Source organism: Notamacropus eugenii, chromosome X, assembly GCF_028372415.1.
Source record: "Notamacropus eugenii isolate mMacEug1 chromosome X, mMacEug1.pri_v2, whole genome shotgun sequence".
NCBI classification, from domain to species: Eukaryota; Metazoa; Chordata; class Mammalia; order Diprotodontia; family Macropodidae; genus Notamacropus; species Notamacropus eugenii.
The window spans coordinates 53,756,007-53,783,284 of NC_092879.1; the positions used below are offsets into that span (position 1 = coordinate 53,756,007).

The following is a 27,278-nucleotide window of genomic DNA, read 5'->3' on the forward strand; positions in this document are numbered from 1 at the left end:
CTAATAAATGTCTCAGAACTTAGGTCTCCTGCCTTGAGGTCCAATAAGTATTTGTTCTCCTATGTCCTGCATACTCTATATTACTTTGCTTTTTATAGCTAATTTTTTGCTTTTATATTCCATCAGTTTAAGTTAATTGGTTTTCTTACCTTGATCAACTTCTGTTCAATCGATGTCAGCAAATATCGTGTTTAAATTATTTTTACATTGTATTGTCTGCTAAACAAAAGTCCAGAGTAGTAGTAGGGTCCAATCAATGCTATTTAAGGCTATGTCCTCTCAGCTAGCATTTGGAAGCTGTATTATTAATAGATGTATTATGCATGCCCATGCTACTCTTTTTGGATGATATCAGAAGGTCTTATACGTTGAACCCTGTTTATTTCCCCAAGTAAGAAATGTATTTTTTAAGTTGTCCTTAGATCAAGACTCTTTGAATAACCAATATTTCATTGTAAATAGGAAAAAAGTGAGGGGTGTGTGCCAGAGATAATTACATGTTCTTAAGGGGTTGTAGTGACTTCCTTGAGACATGAAAAAAATTAGTAGGTATTCATTTTGACTGAGATCACTGTGTAACTCCATCTTAAAAAACGAAAACAGAAACCATATAAACACTTCAGTATAACCACAATGTTTTCCTTAAATTTGAGTCCATTGTCAACTTTCTTGCTTGACAAAGTTAGCCTTTATGAAGAATGCTGAAGTTGGTGAACCCTTCCCATGTGATCTCATCATATTGGAAGAATCTTTCATCATCTTAAAGTATTTTTCTAGTTCAGTATTAATCTCAGTGAGGTTCACTCAGGCATTAAATGTAATTTGAGTCATGCCTCTACTTGTTGTTAGAGATTGCCTTTAGCTTTCTATTTATATTAAGGAAATATTTTTCACCCTACCCCCAAAAGAATGTCCCTTTTCAATTTCTCTTTAAAAAGAAGACTGAAAAAATGTTCTAGAATAGTTTTTTTTTTTGAAAAGAAGTAATAATAGATTTGTACATTGTCATCATTTTGATTTACATTTTCCTTGCTATAATTTTAGGAAAACTTTCAAAATTATGTTTTTAAATGCATAAAACAGAACAGAGGATTACAAAGGAAGTCCAGTTGTCTTGAAGTACAGTGAAACATAAAAAAAGAAAGTTTACAGACTCCACATTAAGAGCTCCTGTTTTAGAGGGTATGGCATAGTGGAAAGAGAAGTGGCTTTGCAGTCAGAGGACCTGGATTCAAAGCCTCTGTGTACCCCTAAGTAAAAGAGGGAATTGAACTAGATGGTTAGATCCATTCCAGTGCTACATCTGCAATTCTAAAGCATTTGAATGACCTTTGATTAGACCCCAACAATGTCAACCTGTTTTAGAACTCATATAATAATAATCTTCCCTGAATTACAAATATCTGATCTTAAAACTATCTTTTGTTTCTTCTTATAACTCTTATCTTTTTACCTTGGAGGGTTGAGGATGGGGGAATTTTTCCCCTTTCCATTTGTCAGCCAAAACATATCCCTAGTTATTCCTAACAACTTTACAGGTGCTAGTGGTACATATATACCAAAGAAAAGGAAGGATAGAAGTTTTGAAGTTAAATTAGCTATAATCAAGAACTAGCATCATCAACTTTTTCAAGTCCTTGAAAGTGCACAGAAGTCCCCTTCAGAATAATTTCAAAAGTCTCCATCTACCTCTTCATTATCTTTTAATTAAAACTGTTTTACTTCAAGTACCAGTAGTTATTTTTTTAAAACCTACTTATTCCATTTAATTTTCTGTTTTGTCAAATTACTAATATTTCAACCACATTTCTAATATTTTTTGTTGCAGGAAGGTATGTGATATTTTGCTGTGTTTTAGTGTGTAGCCTCTCTGGGCCTCTGTTTCTTCTGTAAAAAAAGTAGATTGATTAACACCATTTATTAAGTGCCTATTAGAAGGTAGCTGTGGTGCAATGTAGACAGCAGTGGCCTTAGAGTCCATTGACTTGGATTTGAGTCCTGGCTCTGGTACTTCCTATCTGTTTGGTCCATAGCCTTCCAAAGTCTGTAAGATGAGGATAATTGTAGTTCCTCACAAATAGGGTTACTACTATGAGGAAAGTGTTTGGTAAAACTGTAGACAGGTGAGTCTCCTACGATAATGTGAGTTACTATTGAGAGTCCCTTGGACAACAAGGAGATCAAATCAGTCAGTACTTAAAAGAAATTAATTCCAGGCTATTACTGGAAGGTCAGGAACTGAAGCTGAAACTTAAATACTTTGGCCACATAAGGAGAAGACAGGCCTCATTGGAAAAGACCCTGATGTTGGGAAAGATTGAAGGCAGAAGGAGAAGGGGATGGCAGAGGATGATGTGGATAGATAGTGTTGTAGAAGAAACGAACGTGAACTTGGACTGACTTTGGGAAATAGTGGAGGACAGAAGGGCCTGGCATGCCATGGTCCATGGGGTCATGAAGAATTGGATATAACTGAACAAAATGAATGACTATTGTATCAAGAGAACTTTGAGTGGCACTGGAACGATGCAATGTTTAGATAAATGGACTATAAACTCCTCCATGGCAGCACTGGGTTTTTTGGTTTTACTTTTGCATTTCCAGTGCCAAATGCTTATTCGATGTGACATGGAGTTTGCAGTTTCATAGTTTCATGAGATTGTCACAAGGAACTCTATAAAATACGCAAGATTGAGTGACTTTCAGAATTGTAAAAGAAAGTGCCTAGTGAGGTCCAAGTGAGGGCAAAAAGTTGTCACCAGTGTGAGGGAATCAAGGAAAACTTCACTGGGAGGGGGGGTGGCTTTCTGATTAGACTTTTAAGAGTTGGGTTGAAATTAAAAAAGTGTTTGTGGGGTCAAGTGAGGGTGTGCATTCTAGAATAAGGAGACAAGAAAGCAAAGGACATGGTGGTAGACAGAGTTGTGTAGGTAGACTGATGTAAAACATGAGGAAAGCTAGAAAGGTCAAGTGGCAGCATATGGCAGTGGGCTTTGAATGCCAGCCAGAAAAGTGTGAACATTAAGCCAGCAAGCAATACAGAGATTCTCTGAAGACTTTTGAACAGAAGAATGACCTGGTCATCGTTCTGGTAATGGTTTAAAGGATGTTTTCATCAGACAAAGGAAAAGTAAAAGCAGCAAGACTTGCTCAGAGAAGCAGGTAGGTCATAATGAAGGATCATTCAGTGCAGGGAGCTGCAGAATAGGGAGAATGATTCAGACACGAGGTAGAAGTGTCAGGATTTGGTGACTGCTTAGGAGGAAATGGAGCTGGAAGAGTTAGAGTTAAGCCCAAGGCTTCAAACCTAGAACAAATGAAGTCAGATGGAATAGCAAGTTCTGAGGGAGAATGATCAAATGCACCTAACAAACAAAGGAGTTCGAGGAACACAATCCAGACCCAGACCTTCCTCTGAAAGACAAAAACACCATTTCATAATCATTCATTGGCTTGGTCTTTACAGGGCACAAAGCTGTGGATCATAATGGAATACTTGGGGGGAGGATCAGCATTGGATCTCGTAAGTATTAGAAAAATACATGCTTACATATATACATGTATATGTACATGCATGTGTATATATATAGATTTATACATGTGTGTATATGTATGTATTTATATACACTTATACTTGTAAAATGAAATAAGCAATCTTCTTCTAGTAGGCTAATAAAGTTTCAGCTAATCTATGCTAATGAAATCACATGTTCGGGATGGAGGTGGGGCAAACATTTTGTAGATCACAATAGAATAACTTCCTTGGGTGGAGGATCAGCACTGAATCCTTGTAAGTATTGTTTGTGTATGTGTGTTTATATGTGTGTGTGTGTGCACACACACACACACACACTTACATGCAAAATAAAGATACGAGTGAGTCGTCTTCTTGGGTAGGCGGAAAGGCAGTTGGAGCTAACTCTGGAGTGTCTCTTAGCATCACATTCCCTCTACTGTAAGGGAGAAGGCTGCATGGCAGAAGGTCCACGTGTTGGCCACCAGGCTAAAATTAGCAAATGCTTCCAGCTTGACATTTTAAACCTGAAAGAGTTTTGCATGTGGCATTTGCTGCCACTTCGGATTTGGGTTGGCAAGGCCAACCTGAAGGGGGCTGATATGTCTTTCCTTTTAGGCATGGTGCCCACAATTCAAACAGTTGCCAAGGTTGGTGAGTGGTAGTGCCTGGCATAGTGTCTGGCTGTGTAGACCAACTAGCTAGGCTGTCAACTGGTGGATAACAGAGAATTGGTACGTGAGCAGGCAGGAAGTTAATAAAACACTCAATTTAGATTTAGCAAGTTGTCATACAAAGAACAGTGGAGCAGTAGTCAGCACTAGACTTGCATTCTAGTCTTGGCTTGGTCACTGACTGTGTGATCTGGAATAAGTCATTTACCTTCTCTGGGACTTGTTTCCTCCTCAATAAAATGAATAGACTGGCTTCTTCTCTAATTTTACTACCATTTGTTGCTTTTTAAAAAGATCTTACAGAAAGATGTCAAATGTAAAGCCCTAGGTACAAGTTCTTCCTATAAATTTCAATTGTTACCTGTCCTCTGATTCCTTTTTCTAGGGATGTTGAAAAGCCTTTGATGCTGTTTACAACTACAAGTCACTTAAAGTAACAATAACTGTTTGCTTAGGCTCAGGTTTCTTTTGGTTTACTGTGATCCTTTTCTGAGTTTAATATTTCTCTTCCCATTTTTCTAGAAGAGAGGAAGTGGCTTTAGCTCCTTTATCCACAACCTGTAGAAGGAGATAACCTTTTAGGATACAAGTCAGCTCCAGGTCTTTTAAATGACTCTGGGAGAGAGAAGGTAGGCTCTAAAATTTGGGCCCGTGACAGCCATTGTTCTGGATCCTGGGCTGGGAAATTCCCGTTCCCTAGTGAACTGGAGACCTTGAGCCAGAGGCTAGAGAACTGCTTCTCAGGGATGTAGAGAGAATCCAGTTTGGGAAGCATTTGGACTAGGTGAACTAAAAAATTATTTGAACTTTTTTGATGCTTAACCATCATCCTTCAATCTTAGGCATAAATAAAGCACATTTTATGCTGAGTAAATCTCCTTGCATAGATCTCCATTCTCTTTTTTGAGTTTGTCTTTGAGTACTTGTATCTCTGCTGTCTCAGCTGTAACAACTTGAACCAAGAATTGGATAATCATTTAAATGAGATGGTAAAAATGCTCTCTTCATGTGATGATTTACATTTTAATTAATGTGATAAAGTGGATAAGACTATTGCTTTAAGTTGGTTAATTCCTGTTTCACTTTTTCTTCAGATTTAAGTGAACAAATGCTGACCACTATAAAGATCACAGCAAATACAAATTGCTATCAGTACCTGAGAACCAGACATCCATACAAATTCTCTTAAAGTGACCTTTTGTAAAGTACAAGTCACAGTGCTGTGAAGGAAGGCTAGACTAGAATTCTGGAGCTGCCAGGTCTGGCTGAGGTTCTATCTCAGGCATCCCCTTTGAGATTGTCCTCATCTCCATCCAGATGTCCTCATCTGGAAAATGCATTGGTCTACTCTATCTGACCTCTGAGATCCCTTCCTGTTCTCTTCAGATTTCATTGAAATGTTTGTTGTGAACAATTATGATTCAAAAGATTGTCAAATAATTTCATTCTCATTTTTAAGCACAACTGAATATTCCTAGTATAGTTATTTAAATTCCAGAGAAGCCACTATGACTTGTGTCTGCCAAATGGGCAGCATTCACATATCAGGGATGGAAAGGACCTTGAGCAAATTCTCCTTACCTTTCATTGAGAACCACTTCTGAAACACCTCCAGAAAGTGATCCTTGAACCTCTTCGTTGTGCATGAAGAACTCCAAGGCATTACCTTCCCCAAACTAGTCCTATAGAGGCAACCTGCTAAGTCATGGATAGAAAGCATTGGATTTGGAGTCTGGGGATCAGGTTTTGAATTCGTCTTCAAGTGCTTACCCACTGGGTTTCCCCATCTATAAAATGATGCTTAATGTACCCACAGGGTTGCTGTGATGGAGAAAACATTTGGCACACTCGAAGCACTATTATATTAATGAGTTTTTGCTTATTAATAACTCATCTCAGTATTAAAACTACAGGATTAGTCAGTTGTTGCTTATATTTCATTTAAGTACTTTATTCTTAAGCTTGAGTTCATGTCTTCCTCTTCTCCTTTGTGGAAAGACAAGCTGGGTATTTGTCGGTTCTATTTTTGAAGGGGCCATGGACAGGATTGCTCAGGCTGAGCAGGCGTAGATATGGGACACAGTTTTCATCACTGAAGAAGGCATACCCATATTGAGGAGATCACAGAGCCATTGAAGTCTATTTGAAGTCACCCTTAATTTACTTTGGAGAGGAGAGGACCACCTCTCATCTCCTTTAATCTTTTCTCATTGATATTTTCCCCACAACTGTCTTTATGTGCTCCTTATCAATTTTGTATTTGAGGATGCATTTCCAATTTGCCTAGGTCATCTTGAATTCTAATCCTGTCTTTCGAGGAGCTGTTCTTTTCTTCCCCCTCTCCCACCCTCAAATTTTATGTCATCGACTCTATCTTCTACTTAAGCATCAGGATCATTGGCTAAATTAAATATACATACCCGTTTATTCCCAGCAATCTATAGCCTGTGTCCCTCTAAAGTAACTGACTCCCTTGGGCAACCTCCCTCCATTTATCCAGGAATCTGGATGATTCTTGTTTATATTAAGTAGTCTGACACGAGAGAGGATCAAAAGCCTTTGCAAGCAGGGTATATGTAGTAGAAAGAACACAGGGCTTCAACCCAGTTTGCAGAACCTGTAGAAGGCCCACCTACTTTATCTATAAAATGGGAATGGTATTTGAAATTCTTCTTTCCCAGTTATTTAGGATTGAATGAGGTAATAATAACATAGGCTATGATGAGAACCTCTTGGGTGGGGGGGACTTTGGAGAAAAGGTCAATGCAAAGGACTATGAGAGAGGGTAAGGTTGATATAATCATCCTGCCAAAGAGCATTTCAAACAAGCATAGGACAAAAGGGAAAAAGAGAACTCAGAATGGGCTGCCCAAGAAGGGAGGCTCAGTTCAGACAGAGTCTGAGTCAGAGGCTGAGTGAGGATACTAGGCAGGTGGTTCCTGGGGGCAGAGCCCAGAGGACACTGGTGAAGTTGCTGGGTCATATGAGAGGTAAGTAGTTTTAGCCTGGTAGGAAATTGGCTAGACCTGGCATCCACAGCCAAAAAGAATTTTCTTCAGCTTAGAGGAGGCTAAAAGAGAGACCTGGAGTAGAAGGGAAATAATAAAAGACAGGGACAAGCATAAAGAAGAAATCTGCTGAGTGGGAGAATAAAAACTGGTATGGAGCACTTACCCATAATGCTGTGGGAGGAGCATAGGATTTGGAATTAGAGGACTCTAGGCTTGAATCTAAGCTCTGATCCATAGTACTTGTGTGACCTTGGAAAAGTCACTTCTTTTCTGGGCCTGAGTTTCTCTGTAAAATGAAGAGGTCGAATCAGATGACCTCTAGAGTCTAAGAACTAAGGTCAGTTTGAGATACTTGTAACTTGGCTCAACAGTGTTACCAATAAATAGGCCAAGTTCTCCCCACTCTCTGATAGAGATTAGTTATGCACATAGATGTATTCTTAACATACTGTACTGCAAGTGGGCACAGTAGGAGCAGCGATTTCCCAGAGAGCAGGAAGGCCACGAAACGAACGCAGGGCTTACAGGAGAATCCACCTACCCTTTTGGCCCGGAGTTAGCCTGAGATAGATATTAAGTCCTTAATCATCAAAGAAAGATTCATTTGTGTCCAGTGAGGAGGAAATCTGTGTAACTAACTCACAGAGACTGAAACAAAGATATTTTTTTTCTGATTGTTGCTTACCCAGAGCTGAGCTCTCACAACTACCCTGGTTAACTGATGTTTTATACCTTGTTTCCAAATTGATTTGAAGTACACTCTTTCAACTTCTAGAGACTTCAGGACCATCATTTTACAAATACTGAATAGAGATATCACATTGGATAATTCAGGCTTTTAGTTAACTGTGTAAATTCCAAGTGATAGCTGGTAAACTAGTATACTGACTGGCTTCCACCAGTTCACAGATACCTGGAGAAGTACATGCTCAGCTCCTTAATGTCCAGCAGTGCCAATGTCTGCCCTCTTAATAAGCCAAGAACTAGGCTCAAATATGGTCTATGGACATTTCAGTGCCAGCAGTTATTAAAATGTGCATTTTCTCACCTTCCCAGATTGAATAATTGGATATTAAAATAGAAATTTTCTTTTCTAGAATTTGATAGTTTTGAAAGTAAATGGATAAAATTTGAGAGAGATCTATTGAACTCCATAAGTTTCTTACAGTTAATATTAAACAGTAAAGCTGAAGCATTGGTTCTATTTTAAGTGATTTGAGTTTAACATAAAAGTGCTCTTTATTGACTATAAATGCGGCATTCATTTCAGATGAAGTACATAAGGTGCCAAAGAACCATGACTCCCTTAGTGTGGCCAGGGGCTTGGTTTTTTTAAACCACCTCTGCCCTCCCCACAGCAAACAGAACTCCACCCCAGCACTGCCTTGACATTCCCACCCTTTCCTGTAATAAGATTGTGCACTTCACTGTTGGTGCTTTATGAGGTACCATAATTTTAAAATAACTTCATTGAAAAGAGATTTTTCAGATATTCCATTACAAATTCTCCTGAAACCTAATGATTGCTTTCCTTGTATTCCAGTCAAGGCAATTGGGTTTGGTACAAGGGATGGGGAAAGAGGGAGGGACATGTGTTAGATATTCATGAAAAGTGTGAACTCTGCATGATTGCATACCACTTTGTACTGTGAAGTATTCAATTGTGTGCCTGGTTAGAATTTTTGAATTTGGAAGACCAATAGGGTCATATGATTCAGGGCTGAAAGGGACCTTTAAAGGAATCATTTGATCTAACCTTTTCTCTGTAAAGATGAGGAAGAAACCCAGATCCTCCAACTCCAAATCCATTGCTTTTTCCTAATGAGTTGGTTTATTCCATGTAGTAATAAAACAAATTAAATGTTAACAGTTAGACTATAGTTGATCTCATGAGCCAAATGGTCATAAGTTTTGAAATTGGTTTGCTGTAGGATTTTAAAGCATGTTCCAATTTAATACTGTTTTATTTCAAAACACCAGCATGTAGGTAGCTAATCTTTTCGCCCCATATGAAAAAGTCTCCGTTATTGAAGCATGTATGTAAGTCAGTTACTTCAAACTAGTGGAACAGCTGGTCTGGTAAGTGCCCTCATACTTTCAAGGTTAAATTTCTTATTTTAAGGCCTGTTCTGGCTTACTTGCCCTATTGAAATTCCTTTTTTAAAAAAGTTTCAGGCATGTTTCTTAAACGTTGGTCTTTTAACATTGTGAAACAGCTTTTACGTAATTTCCTTTATTTCAAAGATAACTCAAACATTAATTTAACCTTTTTTTCTTCCCCAAACCTTTGTGTATTGTGTGTGTCCGTGTGTGTGTGTTTTGCCCCCTAAGCTTCGAGCTGGTCCATTTGATGAGTTCCAGATAGCTACCATGCTAAAGGAAATTTTGAAAGGTCTAGACTACCTGCATTCAGAAAAGAAAATACACAGGGACATAAAAGGTGTGCAAAACTTCAGTATGAACTTGATAAAAATTGATGTCTTCTGAGGAAGGTAACTAATTGGAGTTTGACATTTTCCAGCTGCCAATGTCTTGTTGTCAGAACAAGGAGACGTTAAGCTTGCAGACTTTGGAGTTGCTGGCCAGTTGACAGATACACAGATTAAAAGGAACACCTTTGTAGGCACCCCATTCTGGATGGCTCCTGAAGTTATTCAGCAATCAGCTTATGACTCAAAAGTAAGACATTACCATCCATCATAAAGTGTTTCTGTTGTGATGTTGGTTTTAAGTAGATATATTTGGAGGGACCCACAGTCTCGTTGGTATGAATGATCCTTCCAAACCTTTTCCTGGGCAACTCTTGTCTAGGTCTTGGCATAATTCCTTCATTGAGCTTTCATCCAAGGCAGCAGAAGTATTTTTTTGGTTCTGGCTCTGACAAGCACTGTGGCACTCGGTTTGGCTGACTGGGGTGGTGCCTTACTGAGCTTGGGACCTGGCTCCTATATTTGCCCTGGTTTCTAAGCAGAGGTTCACCTTGCAAATATTGAATGTTCATTTGGAAGCCTGAAAAAGTTCTGAAACAATATGCATATGTTCCCCTTTTCTCTAATACTGCCACTGCCATGATGTAGGCCCATTACTTCAATAGCTGCTGGTGGGGCTGCCTGCCTCAATTCTTTTCCATTTCAGCCCTTCTTCCACTCAGCTGTCAAAGTGAGTTCTTAAAGCAAAGGCTTAAATGTCATTTCCCCTACTCACTCCAGTGGCTCCCTATTTTACCTCCAGAACCAAATATAAAATTCTCTGGCATTCAAAGCCTTTCATAACCTGTCCCTCTCCCCTTCTAGTTTTCTTACACGTTATCCCTTCCCCCCTCCTTTAAATCCAGTAACAGAGGCCGCCTTACTAAATTCCTTGAACAAGATGGTCCATCTCCCAACTCTCCGTGTTTTCATTTTCACATTCCATTCTCCCTCCTCTGGACTTCAAGTCCCATCTAAAATCCCACCTTCTATAGCAAACCTTTCCCAATCCTTTGATTCTAGTGCCTTCTCTCTGCTGATTATTTCCTGTTTAATCTGTCTACAACTTGCCTTATAGTTACATGTATTATAAACTCTTCTAGTGCAGGGCCTATCTTTTGCTTTTCTTTGTATCCTGAGTGCTTAGCACAATGCCCGACAAATTGTAGGTGCTTGATAAATGTTTATTGACTAAATTGATCCTTGAGGACCAAGACTGGTTTTTGTTTTTATCTTTATAGCCCCTGGGACTAGCATAGTGCCTAGAGTGTAGTAGATGGTGAATAAATTTTTTTTTTAATTGAATAAAGTACCTCTCCTGAGTAGGAGTTCTACCAGATCAGCTGTTAACCCTGAGCCCTAATCTCTCTGAAGCCTCTGTCATACCAGATGAGCAGTTATTCTTGAGGGCAGGGGGGATTCTTCCTCCACTGTTAGCAGCTTTTTCTAGACTGAGGCTTATTAAAACTTTTTCCACTCCCATTTTTAGCAATGTTCCTTGGGGCTTTGTGGCTAGAGGGCTATGTTGTGCGCAAAGTGTACATATTTTGTGTTCAGAACCAAGGTTGCAGTGAAGTTGCAAGATGCAACAGGGGGCAAGTGCTACCAGAAACACCTTGGATTCATTACAAATTTGATTTTTAATTCATTTTTGGTCATTGCACATTCAGAAACTTTTTACTGTTGCCAAATTTTTCTCCATCCCACCCACAGTTAAAAAGCACTGTTCTAGACCAGCTCCCCTCTTAACAAATTTGTTTCCTTCTGTGAGATAAAGGCACTTGCCCACCTAGGGCTTGAAGTAGTTGTACTAGTTTCCTGAAAATACAACAAGCAAGATAGTTGGTCCCTGTCTTAAGGAAAAGACAGTTGCTAGAAATGCTGGAAGGGGAGTGGGGCAGTAAGGAGAAAAAGAAGAGGATTCTAGAGAGAGTCCTTCCTAAAATGGTAAAAAGGGAGGGAGTCACCAGTGAGGACAGCAAGGTCCCAGAGTATATAAGTGTGATTTTATGGTTACCATTTAAGCATTTCAGCCTTAAAAAAAAAATTAAATAAAGAAGCGATGTATGTTATTCATGTAAAATGCCAAAGTTCAGGATGTACTCATTTTAGAAGTGCAAGAAAACTGTTGCCTTTTTATACATTTGTTGTAATATTTTTTTCTTTTTTCACTTCAGGCTGACATATGGTCCTTAGGAATTACTGCTATTGAATTAGCCAAAGGAGAGCCACCTAACTCTGATATGCATCCCATGAGAGTTCTTTTCCTGATTCCAAAAAATAATCCACCCACTCTATTGGGAGATTTTACTAAGCCCTTTAAAGAGTTTACTGATGCCTGTTTGAACAAGGATCCATCATTTGTGAGTATCTATTCATTGCTTTTTAAAAAATTAAGTTCAGAATGCAAAGCATATATATATGCAGCTAATGGTGCCTCCTCTGTGGACATTGGGATAAACACTAAAAATTGTCCATTATTCCCCTCCTTGCCTCTTTAGCTCTGTTCAGCTTAGCCCAGCCCTGTGCTTCTTTTCTCTGCCTTCCCTGTTCTATACTGAGTTTCTCTTTTCAGGACAGAGGAAGCTTGGGGAAAAAGAGTGCATCTTATGTGATGCTATCACTTAACCCCTTCCTTACATAAGGAAGAATTGGATTTTTAGTCAGCTCATTTTTTGTCTTAAGGCACAATTTGAGGTTTTAATGCCATTTCTATATATGACAAAATGGACCTCAGACCATCTAGTCTAATTCCTGGGGGGCAGGGGGGGACGGGATTTGAACTTGAGCTAGTGAGTGATCTCTCCCCTGCACCCCTTGAAAGGTATCTGCTGGTGGGTTTGATGATATATTTCTTTTTCCTGGCATCAAGAAATCCTAAGTAAAATGTAATCGAGTTTGGGAACACATTTTGATTACAGTTGTTTTTAAAGCAAAGCTGTCTGCTGCTGACTTGCAGAAAGAAGCTTGCCTGACATGTCAGCTACTCTGGGTACCCAAGCCTGGGTGTGCTGCTTGAAATTTGAACATGGTACTCGTTCATGTTGATAAAATGCCAATCATTTTTTGAGATCACTAGCTCTATGAACAATTAAGCTAACACCCTCTATTTTTTTAAGTTCATAGAATTATCCTTTTCATCATTTTATTGTTTTAAAAGCTCAAAGCCTACTTAATAAAAGTATGTTTTTGAATTAAGTTTTCCCCTGCTTTTCCCTGCCACTTTGCAGGTGGGCTACCTAGTAAAGTGATCTTTGTGTGTGCAAAAGCTGATGTTTCAAATTGGTACTAAGCTAGTAAGCTTCCTTCCTCGTCTAGCCTGACCTCCTTAAGATGTAGTGCTGCAAAACTGTTAGCTATCTGTTTCCATAAACACAGATATACATATTCATGCACCCTTTTTTTATGACTTAGCGTCCGACAGCTAAAGAACTGCTGAAGCACAAATTCATTATTAAAAATGCCAAAAAGACATCATACCTGACAGAACTGATTGATCGGTTCAAGAGGTGGAAAGCTGAAGGACACAGTGACGACGAATCCGAGTCTGATGACTCTGACTCGTAAGTGTGGCTGCAGCCTGGGGTTGGGGGGTCACTTGCTGGATTACTCTGAAAGCGTTCTCAAATCAGAAATGATGTGGGACACAATCAGGCCATTTGATTATTTAACCGAATCTCTTCTTATCGTCCCTTATCTTTTGTTATGCAAACAACTGGAGCCTCAGGATTGATTTTGAAAAGGAAATGATAGATTTCTAGGTCATCAGGGCCATCTCAAAATCAGCCTCGAGAAAGTTACCTGAAGCCCACTTCTAAGCCCGTAGTTTAAAATCTGTCACCCCCTGTAGGAATTGCCATATTTTGTTCCTACAGAGCTTGACATTTGTGTCAGGCTTACACTGTGCAAAGCACGTTTTCTGTATATAGCAATACATATACTAAGTGTATATGTTTACATGTTTATATAAACCATGTCATTTGACCAGACATGATCAATTCAGGATTATTTTTATTAAATTTCTAAATTACTTTTAGAACAGTCTGTGTTTAGCTAACAACCTTTTTTTCCTTGGCAGAATGGGCACAAAAACAATTGAAATTCCTTTATCTAAATCTCTAATTCCCGCAACTATTGTGTTATTCTCATCTTTTTAAAAGGATTCTGAAGGTAGTTCCACAGAGAATATAGGTTTGCTGAATTAGAATTTCACTGGGTACTTTGGGGGTGCAGACAGGGGAGCACTAAAGATTGGTAAAATGAAATCTATCTGGAATCTTTAGCATTGTTTACTTGACAATTTATTGGAGAAAGAATCCTTGTTGACAAAGAAAAAAATAATTGATAAAAGTTTTTCCTCTTAGGGAATGCAGCAACAAGGAAAATAATTCTCATCCTGAATGGACTTTTACTACTGTTCGGAAGAAACCTGATGCAAAGAAACTACAGAATGGAACAGTATGTATACAGTTTTTCCTACACAATGTGGTAAAATAACGATGACCACAAGTTGTTTGAACTCAATGGCACCAGGCACCTCAGTTTTGAAGATTCATGGGCTCAGGCTTCTGCTGGGCCCCACCAGGGTTTGGCAGAGCTTCAGATTTAAGAGACCTTCTTGCCCTGGGGAGAGGGGTTAGGGAAGTGGCAATAAGATAAAATCCCAGTCCCTCAGGATAAGGACATGGTTGTGTTCATTTTTTTTTAAACAAATGATTCTTTTGCCCCTTGTGTTTTGTCTGTTTTACTGATGTTTAAAGGAACAAGACCTTGCCAAAACACTGAGCTGCTTGTCTACAATAATCACCCCTGTCTTTGCTGAAGTAAGTACTGTTCCATTATCTCTGGCTCTGTCTTTTCAAGACTGTTCTTAAATCTAATAGTATCGCTGATCTCTGATTTAGTTGAAAGAGCAAGACACAAGTAATGCGAGCAGAACAAAAGCGATTGAAGAGCTTGAGAAAAGTTTGACAGTGGCTGAGACTGCCTGTCCCGGAATTACCGATAAGATGGTGAAGAAATTAATCGAGAAGTTTCAGAAGTAAGTTTCCTTGGTCATCCCCTTCTTGCTTCACTCTTGGGTGGGGGAAAATGGGGGGATGCTTTTCCTAGGCTTTGCAGTCTCAAGGCATTCTGGAGAAGTTTCTGTATTCTCTCTCCACTTCAGTTCCTTGCCAACCATCAGCCTGCTTGGTCACAGATGTATAGTAACAATTTCCTCCCCAAACATTGATTTTTAACTGGCATTTTAGAAATGTTTGTTGACCATCTCCAGAACTCAAGATCTAACCAAAAGGAACAGTCTTTAAAGTCTTGAGATTGAGACTGTTGTAAATTTGCCTGGAGAGCTAGCATTGACTCCCCTAGAAATAAGGTGTGACTCTTCATACCCTGTAAATTCATAATACAGGAAGGGAGGGGACAAACCTCTCCAAGGTTGCCTCATAGCTACAATATTCTCTAGGTGAAGAGGAGGAGGTACATTTAAATTTTTTTAATAAAAGTTTGTGATACAACAATTTTAAAATCTCTTCCCCTTCCCCCACTTTTTAAAAAAATTCACAAAACCCTTTATTTTTAGTTTTGGAAATTCAGGAGCATCAGGTTCCAGTTTTATCAAGAAAACATGGAAAACCATTTTCCTCCCTTGGCAATTTGCAAATAACAGTTGCTTTGAACATTGCTTTCTACACCCAACAGAGTAAAAAAGAGTTTCAACAGCTTGTTGAATGAGTTAATTGGTAAGACAGATTAGAATTTTTTTAAAAAATTGTTCATTGATCCCAGTTTTTTTAATTTACAGGTTTTCTGTTAATGACTCATCCTAAGAAACTTCCCATTATTGACTTACTTCAGTTACATCCAGCTCCATTGAAATCCACCCAAACGACTTCAAGCTTGGCAGTGCTTACTTAGCTCATGAGCTCCCATGTGCCTTTTGGATCTTTGCAGGATACTGATGGTGAAGGATTTGGAAGAACCTACTCAAATATTTTGTGAGGGCATATATATGGTTTTATATTTTCAGGAGATGATTTTGTAAAGAAGTTTTAATATCATAGTCTCATCTATGTTTATTCTGGTAAATGTTGAGCTCTAGTTTTGCTTTTAGGCATCATAATTATTTTTAATAGGATGCACAAGTTAGTAATGTTTTTGCTCTTTGGTTAACTGTACACTGCTGAAACATACAGGTCTGTCATGGCAATCTTAAGTGAAACTTTTGTCGGTCATCCTCAAAAAGTTTCAAAACCAGCTCTTCTCTCTCCTCCCCATCCCCAAGAAACAACCATTTTGACCGTCTTGGCAGGGAGACTGTTCCAGGTAGTACTCACCTGCATAGAACAAGAGTTTAAAGCACCAGGAAACTCCAAGAGTGAGAGCATGCACTACTGCTCCTGCTTTTGGACCAGGACGAACAACTCAATGATTCCCTCCATTTGAGAGCAATAAATATAGTGAAATAGTTTGCAGCTGATCTATGTAGCTACATCAACATCACCTTTTGTAGAACAGGCTTTTTTCAAGTCATATTTAAGTCTTATCACAGTTAGAAACTTAGAGCAATACAGTTAGCTAGGGAAGGCTTTTGGCAATAATGTTCAAAATGCAGGTTGGTCGACCTTGTTGAAATGTTCACTATGCTTGGGTTTAGGGGGAGCTTGAAGAGGCTGAACATCATGTAACTTATACCTCCTCCTCCATAGTAGCAGCAGTATGAGCAGAAATCCCACCAGCATTTATGTGTGTGTGTATGGGGGTTAAGTTGGCTTGTCAAATGTTTGTTTTCTTAGTATGTCCATAAGCATCATATGTTCATAATTTCCAAAAGGGTATTTTAAATATATATTTCCTGTTAGTATGCAAATAACTGAGTTAGAGGTATTTTTTCCCAAAAGTAGTCTACAGTGGAGTAGAATAATATTTTTCCCTCATAAAAAGTAGGTAAGATGATACAATTGCTTTTTCGTTATATTTATGGTACTTATGGACCCAGTATGTATATTATGCTGAAATTCAGTACTTGTGGGATTGTTGGTGTACATTTATTTTTTATAAAGGTTCTGTGTTTATCGTATCATTTGGATCTGCACAATCTTGTTTTTGCACAAAAGTCTTGTAAAGAACCTGCATATTCTATCTGCCAAATATGAGAAAAAGGAAGGTGTGAAGGTGTAGGCAAGCATGATCTGGGGAGTCAAGTGGCCATTGGGCTTTTTAATATAAGACACCTGAGAGTCAGAAAGTGCAGTGTTCTTCTGTATACCAAGGAGAAGTTCTTTTCAATGGTGCCTACAGTGTAAAAAAAAAAAATACTTTTCATTCCTTGTTTTCGTGTTAAAGAAATGGTTCTGTTGAAATTTTCACCTGCTGTGTAACTGAAACTCAATTACTTACAATTTATATCTATCAAAGTCTGGAGGTCATTTTTGAAAACAAGAGTGTTCTGGATTAAAATATTTTTGTATAAGCAACAAGTCATAAACATAGTTATCTGAAGCTTTACAAAACTGAAATAGTAACGTGCATTATCAGTGTAGTTAATTAAGTCTAACTATTTAAAGTGTATGTTCACCCTGCTGGGGTGGTTACAAAAATAAATATTTTAATTCTGTAAACTTCCATGACTTGCACTGTTCATGTTTGTGGTGGGGAATGATTACCTGTCTCTCCTTAAAGTCTCTGGCTGGCAAACTGAAACCAGTATGAATGGCAAAGCACATAGTCCTGCTTCTTATATTGGGCTTTACGGGAAGAAAAAGATGACAACAGAGGGTTACAAGTTGAGAAAGATCAAGGCGTCTTAAGATGTGATAAACACACAGTGTGCTTATTGTAATGGGGACCAAGAAAGGGATACTGAGACTTCAGTCTCAGTGTCTAGTAGAAATCTCTTTTGAAGACTGGAGGGACGGAGGGGGAGGGGAAGAGGGAGAACTTGAGAGACTTATCCTGATTCTGTTGCTAATTAACAACCACCAAAGTCAACACATACCTCTTGAGGATGCCACCTAATTGTTCACTGGTGCAGTTATTAACCCTAAAGTAGAATAATGGTGCTAACAACACTACAGAACTCAACTCCATTTAAAGCAATATATTCTAGCGAAAAAGATATTTCAAGTTACATCTGGGGATGCAGGACACATGTACCCCTACACTAACTTCAAAATCTCTCTCCCCCAACTGCAACAGAGGGAGGGAGGAGTGGAGGGCAGGAGGAAGAGGTTTGCAAGGAGGATGAGAGCTGAGTACATTTTGCCAGAAAAGTATTTTTAAAATAGGGTCTGTCACTTACGCTAAAAAATAATTGCGTAATTTCAGTGCAGTCCTGCCTGATTGAGCAGCAGGTGTAGTAAAAGACGCCTCCTCGTCTGCTTCATCTAGTTGCAGACTACCAGAAGACAAACGAATTCTGGCCATGGGTGATCTCACCGTTTTGTCATACAAAGCATAGTAGTCTGGGTGAAGCATCTCTGGTTCTGAATCACTGGATTCACTACCTAGATACTGTTCAGCTGCACTCTGACTCCTCAAGACCTCTGGAAATTCCTGCTGGGAAAACATGTACGTGAAGAAATCAGCTTTTCGACTTAGAGCAGGGCAAGGCCCCAGAGGTTGGAACTCTGACCCAAAAGGAAAGCGGATGGTTTTCATGTCTGAGTGGCTGTGGGACCGTTTAGGGGTTTGCTCTTGAACCCTGTACTCAAAGGCATCTTCCAGAGTTCTGTCATCATCTTCCACAGCCATGTTGGGGCTATCCCCACTGCTAGTCCTGGCTAGGGCTTCTTCCAGTTCCTGGAAGTCATGCTGAAAGGTCTCCCTTCTGGCATCGTGAGGGCTTCTTTTGGCTACCTTCCCTAAAACGGTCATGGCAGGAGAGCGCCTGGGCACCTGGGGTGGCTGGTCCACATAAAAAAAGACTTGTGGAGGTGTGATGTCAACCTGCTGGCTAACAGTGGGAATATAAGGTAGATCTGTGTAGGTTAGCTGCTGCCTTGGGGGACCAACCCCTCTTGTGTTCCCAGATGTGCTTGTGTTACCTTCAGCCAACCTGGAGCTTGTCTGGAAGGAGTTGAGAGGGCTCTTCTGCCTGTAGAAATCATCAGGCTCAGGGTCAGTGCTGAAGTCAGGTTTGGTGTAAATGAAAGGGAAAATCGAGCTGCTTTGGGACTGGTGCAAAAACGTTGGGTCAGCTTCTGGTTTGGAGCGCTCATACTCAGCTGCGAATGTCAGCTCCACGGTGGAATTCCTCCTCCTGCTGTCAAGCATGGGCTCTGATGCATGCACTCCATTCACACTGCGGCCATACACGAGATGCAGATCTTCAACCTTGGGGGGGAAAGACACGCAGCTTAGAGTGGAGCAAAGTTTGCAGAGTGATAGGGAATTCACAAAAGCACAGCTGCAGGGAGTCTCAGCAGCCCAGATTTTGTTAGTACATTGAATCATTTATACAGAAAAGATAAAAACCAAGTGACAGCCCAGCCTGGGAATGTGAAATGTCCATGGCCAGCTGCAGTTCTCTGTCTTCTCTCTCCCGCTGGCTGCCTAGTTCTGTCACCAACTTACTACATGACCTTGAGTGATTCACATTCCCTCTCTAAGCCTCAGTTTTCTTTTTCTTCTTTCTTTTTTTTTTTTTTAATCAGATTGACCAAAGGTTTATCAATTTTATTAGTTTTTTCATAAAACCAACTATTGGTTTTATTTATTAATTCAATAGTTTTCTTAATTTCAATTTTATTAATCTCTCCTTTGGTTTTCAGTATTTCTAATTTGGTATTTACTTGGGGATTTTCAATTTGTTCTTTTTCTAGCTTTTTCAACTGCAAGCCTAAGTCATTGATCTCCTCTTTCTCTATTTTATTTATGTAAGCATTCAGAGATATAAAACTTCCCCTAATAACTGCTTTTGCCGTATCCCATAAGTTTTGGTATGTTGTCTCACTATTGTCATTCTCTCGAATGAAATTGTTGATTGTTTCTATGATTTCTTCTTTAACCCAACCCTTCTTTAGAATTAGATTATTTAGTTTCCAATTGATTTTTGGTTTCTCTTTCCATGTAAGCCTCAGTTTTCTCATCTGCCTTGCAAGTAAGGGGGTAGAGAGCAAATTAAACTAGATTATCTCCAAGGTCTCTTTCAACTCTCAAACTCTGTGTGCAGAACTGCCTCTGATTTACATGAAGATGTATGAGTTTATGGACCACATAATGAATGAATATGGACTGCTAAATCTTGGGGGTGGGGAGAGGAGGATAATAAATGTCACTAAACTCAACTTGAAGCAAATCCTTGTGTATCAAGGGAACAGCAACTGTCTTCTCTGAAACTGAGTTTCAAAGCCATAAAACAAAAATGCTTCAAGACCTTTTATTCCTGATAGACATTCTGCAAGGAAATAGTCAACCTTTAACTAGAGACAGTTACTTTGTGCATTTTTGGAGGAGTGAACCTACCCTGGCCACCCATCTATTTGCTGGTTCTTCACCTGCCCAAATGGCACTGGTCCTTTCCTAAATGTCCCCTTGGCTTGCAAGAGCTAAATATGCCATTACAGATGTCTATGCTTGCTCCATTGAAGAGCCTTGAGGGAAGCTGGCAGTTTCCATGAACTGTGGAAATGGTAGCATGGGACAAACTGCAGTGTGCTAAATGAATCAACTTTACCTGCTTGGCCACATCAGAGAGGAGGTCCGGGGACGACCTACACTGTCGTTCATGGTACTGAGGCAGGTAATGTTTCCTGAAATCCCCAAACAGAAGAGTCATGGGCTTGTGACCACAAAAGTGCAGAGAAACCTAAAGTCAGCTCAGATACTAAATCCCTACCTTTCAAAGGGTAAGCTCTTCAGCCTGCCTTTTTTCCCATATTCCAAAAGTTGCCTTTGGGTTCTTCCACTAATAAAATGAAGACAGATTTGTGTTGAGTAAAAAAAATTTTTCTTCATTATTATCTTAGTTTTAAATACAGTAAACTTTTAAGCATTAGGACCTACATACTCACTGTTCCTATTGAAGGAAAAATATATCCATATATGAGTAAATATATGGGAGGAAAGGCTGGGTATCCTCTGGTATTCTGAGATTGGAGGCAGAGGTAAGGAGGGATCAAATTCCAGAGTATGGGAACAAGCATGGAGGTGGGAAATGGAATGTCTCACAAGAAACAGCAAACCAATAGAGCTAGAAGGTACTTGAGGCTAAGACTAAGTTGCAAAAAAGATACTGGCCTGCTCTGGTAGAGGAAATTCCCATAACAGTGACATTACAGGTGAAGTGCCTAGCTCTAATTAAAAGCTTGGAATCATTAAAAAATTGTTAAATTATTCTATTGGTTCAGAGTACATGGGATCACATCCCTAAAATGTTTGAAAGGAAAACCATTTTAAGTAGACACTGAAAGAACCTGATATAAGGTAGGTCACCTAAGAGTGGATAAGTGGGCCACAGGACATGGGGAAAATGCTGAATAAATGTGGCAATATGTTTGTAGAAAGAGCATTTCATCTGAGAGGACCTGGGTTTAAATCAGAGCTCAGCCTATGTCATCTTGGGCAAAGTGCTTCCTTTCACCCAAAATGAGGAAGCTGGAATTAGTGGCCTCAGCAGATCCAAAAGCTACATACTCCAGCTAACAATTTCTATACCCTTCAGAGCATCAGTAGCTGACTTGATTTTATGTCCCAGTCCTTCTGAAGGTCAAAGCAGCAGATTGTCACTAGGTGGACCAAAGGGAAACTCAGCAAAGCAGCCTATATACAAGTGCATATGTAACCAATCCCAACTTATTGAAATTGCCTTTTTTTACTTCTAGAACAAAGTTCCTAGTTTTGTTCTCAGTTACTAAAAATAGGTTTGATTTTATCTTTTTCCAAAATAAACTTTGAAAACATTACCTATAGCGGAAACTTGAGCCCTTACTGCAGAAAAGTGTTTTAGGCTTTGATTTGGGTTCTTCAGAGAGTCTAAAAAAGGCATGGTACTCAACACATGTCTTCCAGAAGGCTTTACAGGCATCCCTACTGGCCATGGTAAACTCCAGCGTGTCCTTATGCAACACCTGCACAATTCAGATAAGACATTGCTTCAGAATCCTTGAGAATCCCCTGCCCCCTTTCAGTTTCTTCTCCTGTAAAGTGAGGGTATCCAACTAGATGGCTCATGTTCTTTCTAGGAAGGAAACATGAGCATCCTGACTCTTCCATTTCCTAGCTGCAGCTCCTTGGAAAGGCCCTTGCCCTCCCTGGATTTCAATGTTCTCATCAGTAAAATGAGGAGTCTTTTCTGGCTTGAACATTTTAAGTCTCATAGAGTGGCAAGGATCAGGTGAGATGCAAGATTTGGAAGGACTTTGTAGACCAGAAAGTTCTATGCAAATGAAGGAATTCATCATAGTGGTATTTTATGGATGACACTGAGTTCAATAATTCAAACCAAGGGTAAAGGAATGTAATTCACTACCCAGGTAACCTTGTGTTGAAGGTTGTTACTGTTTAGTTTATACCAAAGCTTGTGATGGAATCAAAATTCTGATGTACCCTCCTCCTTTCTTTGGATAGGTAGGGGACTATGGGTATGGAATGTGGAATACAGTGGAAGATGAAACAGTTAAGCAAAGCAGATAACCACCACAGGGCTGGGCTCACTGGGGGTGGGAGTGTCCTGGAATGACTGGGATATAAAAATGACAAACTCATTCTCTAAGTTGATTTGACCTCCCCCAGGGTATGTGTTCCCCTGGACCATCTGTAATTTCACTGGCTGACTCAGATGGTTGTTCATGGAAAGCACTTGTTAAGTTACTAAAATGTGAGCTGTTGCTATTTTCCTTGGATGAATACAATGGAACGTGGACCCACCTGCTTTGGAATTTCCCCACAGGAAAATCACCACTAGAGCGTTGGTTCTGACCATGAGAAATTACAGTCACCGGCTCATTACACCTTAGAAGTCAAAGAGGAGAGGGGCCAGGGATGGATGTATAAGCAAGGGGCCTGCCAACATTAGCATTTCCTGCTCCAACCATGTGTACTGGGTGTTTACAAAAGCATACTCAACTACCCAAATGAACAGAAACCAAACAACCACAGTTAGAAGTCACTTACCGAAATGTTCGCATGGAGTTTGATAAGAAAATGCTTTCTTTTAAAACTCAGTTTACGGATTTTAGCCCAGTTGAAAGTATTGATCTTTGTATTCCCCTAGAATGAAATATATTGAAGAGCTGTAGATATGTGTCAACACACCCATCCACAGCCAGATTATTGTTATTGTAACGGGCTTCTAAGTGGTCTAGTCCAGAGGTCCCCAAAGTGGGCAATACCATCACCTGGGAGGGGGGTGATCCAGGACAGTAGTAGCCTTAGGTGCAACTGGGGAGCTAAATAAAAATAAGGGGGAGGTGGAAGCATAAGGAAAGAGAAGAAAAACCATTTGAAAAACCATTAGTACATGTTTCATTGTTGTGTAACAGAGTACAGTTGTAGTGATTACATTATTTTCCAAATAAACACACAAAATGCAAGTTATAACCAACAGTGGTCAAGTCTGCCAACAGGTCTTAACAAGCAAGTGTTTGTTAAGCAAGCAGGTGAGTGAGCATGTCACACATTGTTAGGAAATCCAAAATGCATTGGCAGGAATGTAATGACTTGTTTACAATACAATACTGTATGGTTACATGATGCAATATTGCATCATCAAAATTTAAATGCAGAAAACCCCCACAAATTTACAATAAATTATTAAATTTAAGATGCATTTTTAAAAATATTTTTTTGAAATGACACAAATTAAAAAAAAAAACCATTAAAGGGCTAAACAAAGTAGATTCCAGGGGCATTAAATAATTTTTGTAAGGGGGCGGTAGGCCAAGTAAGTTTGGGAACCTCTAGTCTTTCCCCCTTAGATCTATTTTGCAATTATTCTACATATGCTTATTACATGTTTACTTGTCTTACCTCATTAAGATCTAAGTCCCTTTAGAGTGGGGAATGTTTCATTCTTTATACTTTTTCCCCTAGCACATAGCAGGCACTTACTGATTGATCGGTTGGTCCTTCATCTATCTGCCGAAATAAATTCTCTTCCTAAGACACAGCTTTGACCTCACTCACCTTCTCAAAAATTTCGTGCCTCTTTTGACTTTCCCGTTAGCTTCCAGCATCAGTCTTGAATCTGTTCTCTTTGCCCTAGGGCTTTCTCCAGCGCTTTGGAGAAAGCCCTAGGGCTTTCTCCAGCGCTTTGGAGATCATTTCTAGATTCACCTCAGATAGCTGCCTCTGGGTTCCTGGCCTCACCTTTGCCTGCTCCTTCCTGCTTACTGTCAGGCAGGCCTCTTGGGCCTCATAGGGCACAACTTCACCACTTACTATGTTGAGGGAGGGCCTTGAATCACATGCCACCCTCAGATGACTTCTTTTCAGCCAGTGATTGCCTGGACTCATTCCTCAATAGTTAACATACTCCCAGCTAACCCCATTCTTGTGATTCTGGACCCCTAGCTGTCACACAGTCCCACACATCCTGCTCCTTTTATTTTTATCTCCTCAACAACTACTTCCCAAATGTTCCATTCAGATTTACCCCTTTTCACTGGGTTGTCTGGACTGTCTGCTCCCAAATGAACATGTTTGCTTTCCCCCTTTTCCTGGCTCCCTCCTGTTGATATGACATTCTTGGCCATCCTTTTCAGGCCTAGTTGTACTTCTACATCCCACTACTCACTTCCAAACTGTCTCTCTATAAATATCACTTGGCCACCTCTCATTTGAGGTTTATACAATCTGAATTTATCAGCCAATCAAGATTCTTTTGTCTATTACCTATCCACTCCCAGGACATTCTCCTTCCTTGCCTCAATAAGTTCAGTGCCTCGCTCAGTCTTTCCATTCTGACTCTTACCTTTGTACTAATCATCCTCTTTCAAATGTCAACAGTTCCTCAATCTACTCAATTCCCATGACCAGTCCTCCACTCACCTCCAACTATCACAGAATGGTCATCTCTATGTTATCATCATCTACAGTGGTTCTACTTCCATATTCAGGAACTTTGAAATTCCTTTACATGATTATCTTTTCCATCGTATTACATCTCCCTCTGCCTTATGACCCCTAACCCTATTCTTTATCTTCACTGATACTCCCAACCCACAGTTCTTTCCTGGCCCATGACCCTTGAACTGGCTATACTCTCCTCCCTTCCCTATCGTGACCTCTTGGTGAATCCACTGAGTCTAACTTGAGTCTCTCATCCTATTGCCCATAATGTCTTGCCATACTCTGACCCTGAATTATTCCCAGCATTTCATGGAGAAAATCATGAGATTGTATTGACTGGCACCATTATGAACTTAAGATACATAAGTTCAACTGAGCTCTCATTGCAAGGCAATCCTTTTATAACTATCTCCCTGATCAATTGACTCTCCCACTCTCCAGTGGCTATTCCAAACTTTTTCATCCCTCCTCAAGTCACCTACTGTGCCTCCTTCAGAGTCTCCCAGCTGGGGACTCAGCCTCACACTTCATCCAAAAAAACAAGGCCACTCACAGACAGCTTTCTCTTCTCACATCAATGATTTCTTTTTTAAACTCCCATGTACTCTTGGCACCATCCTTTCCATCTTCTCCAGCAGAGCAATGTTTGCCAAGCTTCAATTTCTCTCTATCTACTTGCTGTTTACCTGTTGCCAAGAAACACTCCCAGGTCTCCCTCATCTTTGAAAACCATGACCTGACCATTCCTGCTAGTTCTTGTCTAATATGTCTCCTCCATTTCGAGGCCAAACTTCTTGAGAAAGTCACCTACAATCAGTTCCTCCACTTCTCTCCTTTCACTCTCTTCTACTCTTTCAGCAATCTGGGTTCCAATCTCATTCTTCAACTGAAAGTATTCTCTCCAAAATTACCAATTATCTCTTAATGGCCAGATCCAATGGCTTTTTTCTCTGTCCTCATCCTTTGTGACCTCTCTGTGGCCTGGGACACTGCTCATCTTCTTTTCCTTAATAGATTCTCCGAGTTTTCAAGACTGGTTCTCCTCTCCCCATCTGACCACTCCTTCTCAGTCTCCTTTGTCAGATCCTCCAAATCATGCCCTCTAACCATGGATGTCTCTGAGGGTTTGTTCCTGTGCCCTCTGTTCTTCTCTATACTGACAATTCCCAGATCTATGCAGTACAGTTTCAAAGCTGTACAGCCAGTTGTAACTGTTCTCCTGACCCCCACTCACACCAGCTGCTCTTGAAATTGGATGTCCTATAGGTATCTTGAACTAAACACGTCCTCAAGTCCTTTGCCTGGATTATTCCCTCCATATACCATACTTACCCCTAAACATGTATTTCTCGCCTCAGTACAATGTGAGCACTTTGAGAGCAGAAATTCATCATTTTTGTCACTGTGCCCTCAGTGCCTTGCATGGAGCTGGCATTTATAAAAGTTTGCTCACATGGAGCAGATTGTTCTTTTCCCTCCCTAGTTGGACAGATAGATTTGGAGATAGAAAGGTAGGAAGGAGGCAAAATTGCTACATTTACTACTCAGTACGATAACCAATTTTCATAATAATGACAATGAATCATCAAGAAAAGGTTATATTAGTACATTGATTTGAACATGAGGTGCCTTCCTCTCTCTCTCTCTCTCAGAGAGAGAGAGAAAGAGAGAAAAAGTAAAAGAGAGAGATTTTTTTGAAAGGAAAATAAAATTTAGCTATATGCTGAAAAATAAGCCTGACTCTAGGCCGCCCTGAGTTTTGTCTGATGAAAGGTCAGGGTGAGGTTCATGGCCTGCAATCAGACCAGTCTCAGAATGCTCTATTTAAAAGAGGCAGAGAAGGGTCTGATTGATGGTAGGGAGACTCCAAAAGAGCATGGCCTGTGACTTAAGCTAAAATGAAAGGTGCTTTGAACTGCTCCAGAATAAGGCAGAAAAATCAATAATAATAATAGGTCCTATATCTCTAACTTTACCAAAACATTCCTCACAACACCTTTGTGAGGTATACAACACAAAAACAATTATGTCCACTTTACAGATGAGGTCCAAGTAGTTGAAGTAACTCGCTCAAAATCACAGTTAGTATCAGAGGTAGGATTTGAACCTGGGTCTTTCCTAATTCCAGGTCAAGTGTTTTTCTCTACATCATTTTACCTGAAAAGAAAATATTCTAGGAGGAAGAGAATCTTTGGTTGGAAGACTGTTAGCATTTTAATAATCCCATCATCAATCTGCAGCAACTGGGATCTAATGGAAAGAGTCCTGAACTTTGGAGTGAGCGTGAGAATTCACAGACACAGAATCAGAGAGGAGAATGGACCGGACCTCAGTGGCCTGCCAGTCCAACTTCTACAAGAAAGGAATCAAATCCAACACACCCAGACTATGTGAAGATATCACAGGAACAGGAACCCTCCACCTGCCAAGGCAGGCCATTCCACTGATAGCCTAAGCTTGTCTCTTAGCTCCCTCTACCAAGGGCCCTAGCTTCTTCTCTTCAGCCTGTTTCACATGCCAGCACTTTAAATACAGCTAACCATGGCCCACTTGAGTCTTCCCTTCTCCAGGATAAATGTGCCCTTCAGCTGATCCTCTTAAG

At 39.9% G+C, this 27,278-nt stretch overlaps 2 protein-coding genes across 17 annotated transcripts in view; one reads left to right on the forward strand and one right to left on the reverse strand.

The window, feature by feature from the left end:
• Positions 1–17,290, forward strand: part of STK26 (serine/threonine kinase 26) — a 58,787-nt gene extending 41,497 nt beyond the window's left edge. Inside the window, exons 3-11 of the mRNA XM_072627474.1 lie at positions 3,467–3,523; positions 9,531–9,639; positions 9,721–9,878; positions 11,845–12,030; positions 13,082–13,230; positions 14,032–14,125; positions 14,428–14,490; positions 14,572–14,708; positions 15,471–17,290. Coding sequence (XP_072483575.1) covers positions 3,467–3,523; positions 9,531–9,639; positions 9,721–9,878; positions 11,845–12,030; positions 13,082–13,230; positions 14,032–14,125; positions 14,428–14,490; positions 14,572–14,708; positions 15,471–15,495 — 978 coding nt within the window. The 3' untranslated portion in view covers positions 15,496–17,290. The remainder of the gene's footprint in view (positions 1–3,466; positions 3,524–9,530; positions 9,640–9,720; positions 9,879–11,844; positions 12,031–13,081; positions 13,231–14,031; positions 14,126–14,427; positions 14,491–14,571; positions 14,709–15,470) is intronic.
• Positions 17,291–17,750: 460 nt separating this feature from the next.
• FRMD7 (FERM domain containing 7) overlaps positions 17,751–27,278 on the reverse strand; it is an 85,482-nt gene continuing 75,954 nt past the window's right edge. For all 16 annotated transcript variants that reach the window (XM_072627466.1, XM_072627459.1, XM_072627465.1 and 13 more), the window contains 5 exons: positions 22,781–22,876; positions 21,572–21,735; positions 20,505–20,573; positions 20,343–20,418; positions 17,751–19,000 (listed from right to left, as the gene is read on the reverse strand). In XM_072627466.1, coding sequence (XP_072483567.1) covers positions 17,963–19,000; positions 20,343–20,418; positions 20,505–20,573; positions 21,572–21,735; positions 22,781–22,876 — 1,443 coding nt within the window. In that variant the 3' untranslated portion in view covers positions 17,751–17,962. The remainder of the gene's footprint in view (positions 19,001–20,342; positions 20,419–20,504; positions 20,574–21,571; positions 21,736–22,780; positions 22,877–27,278) is intronic.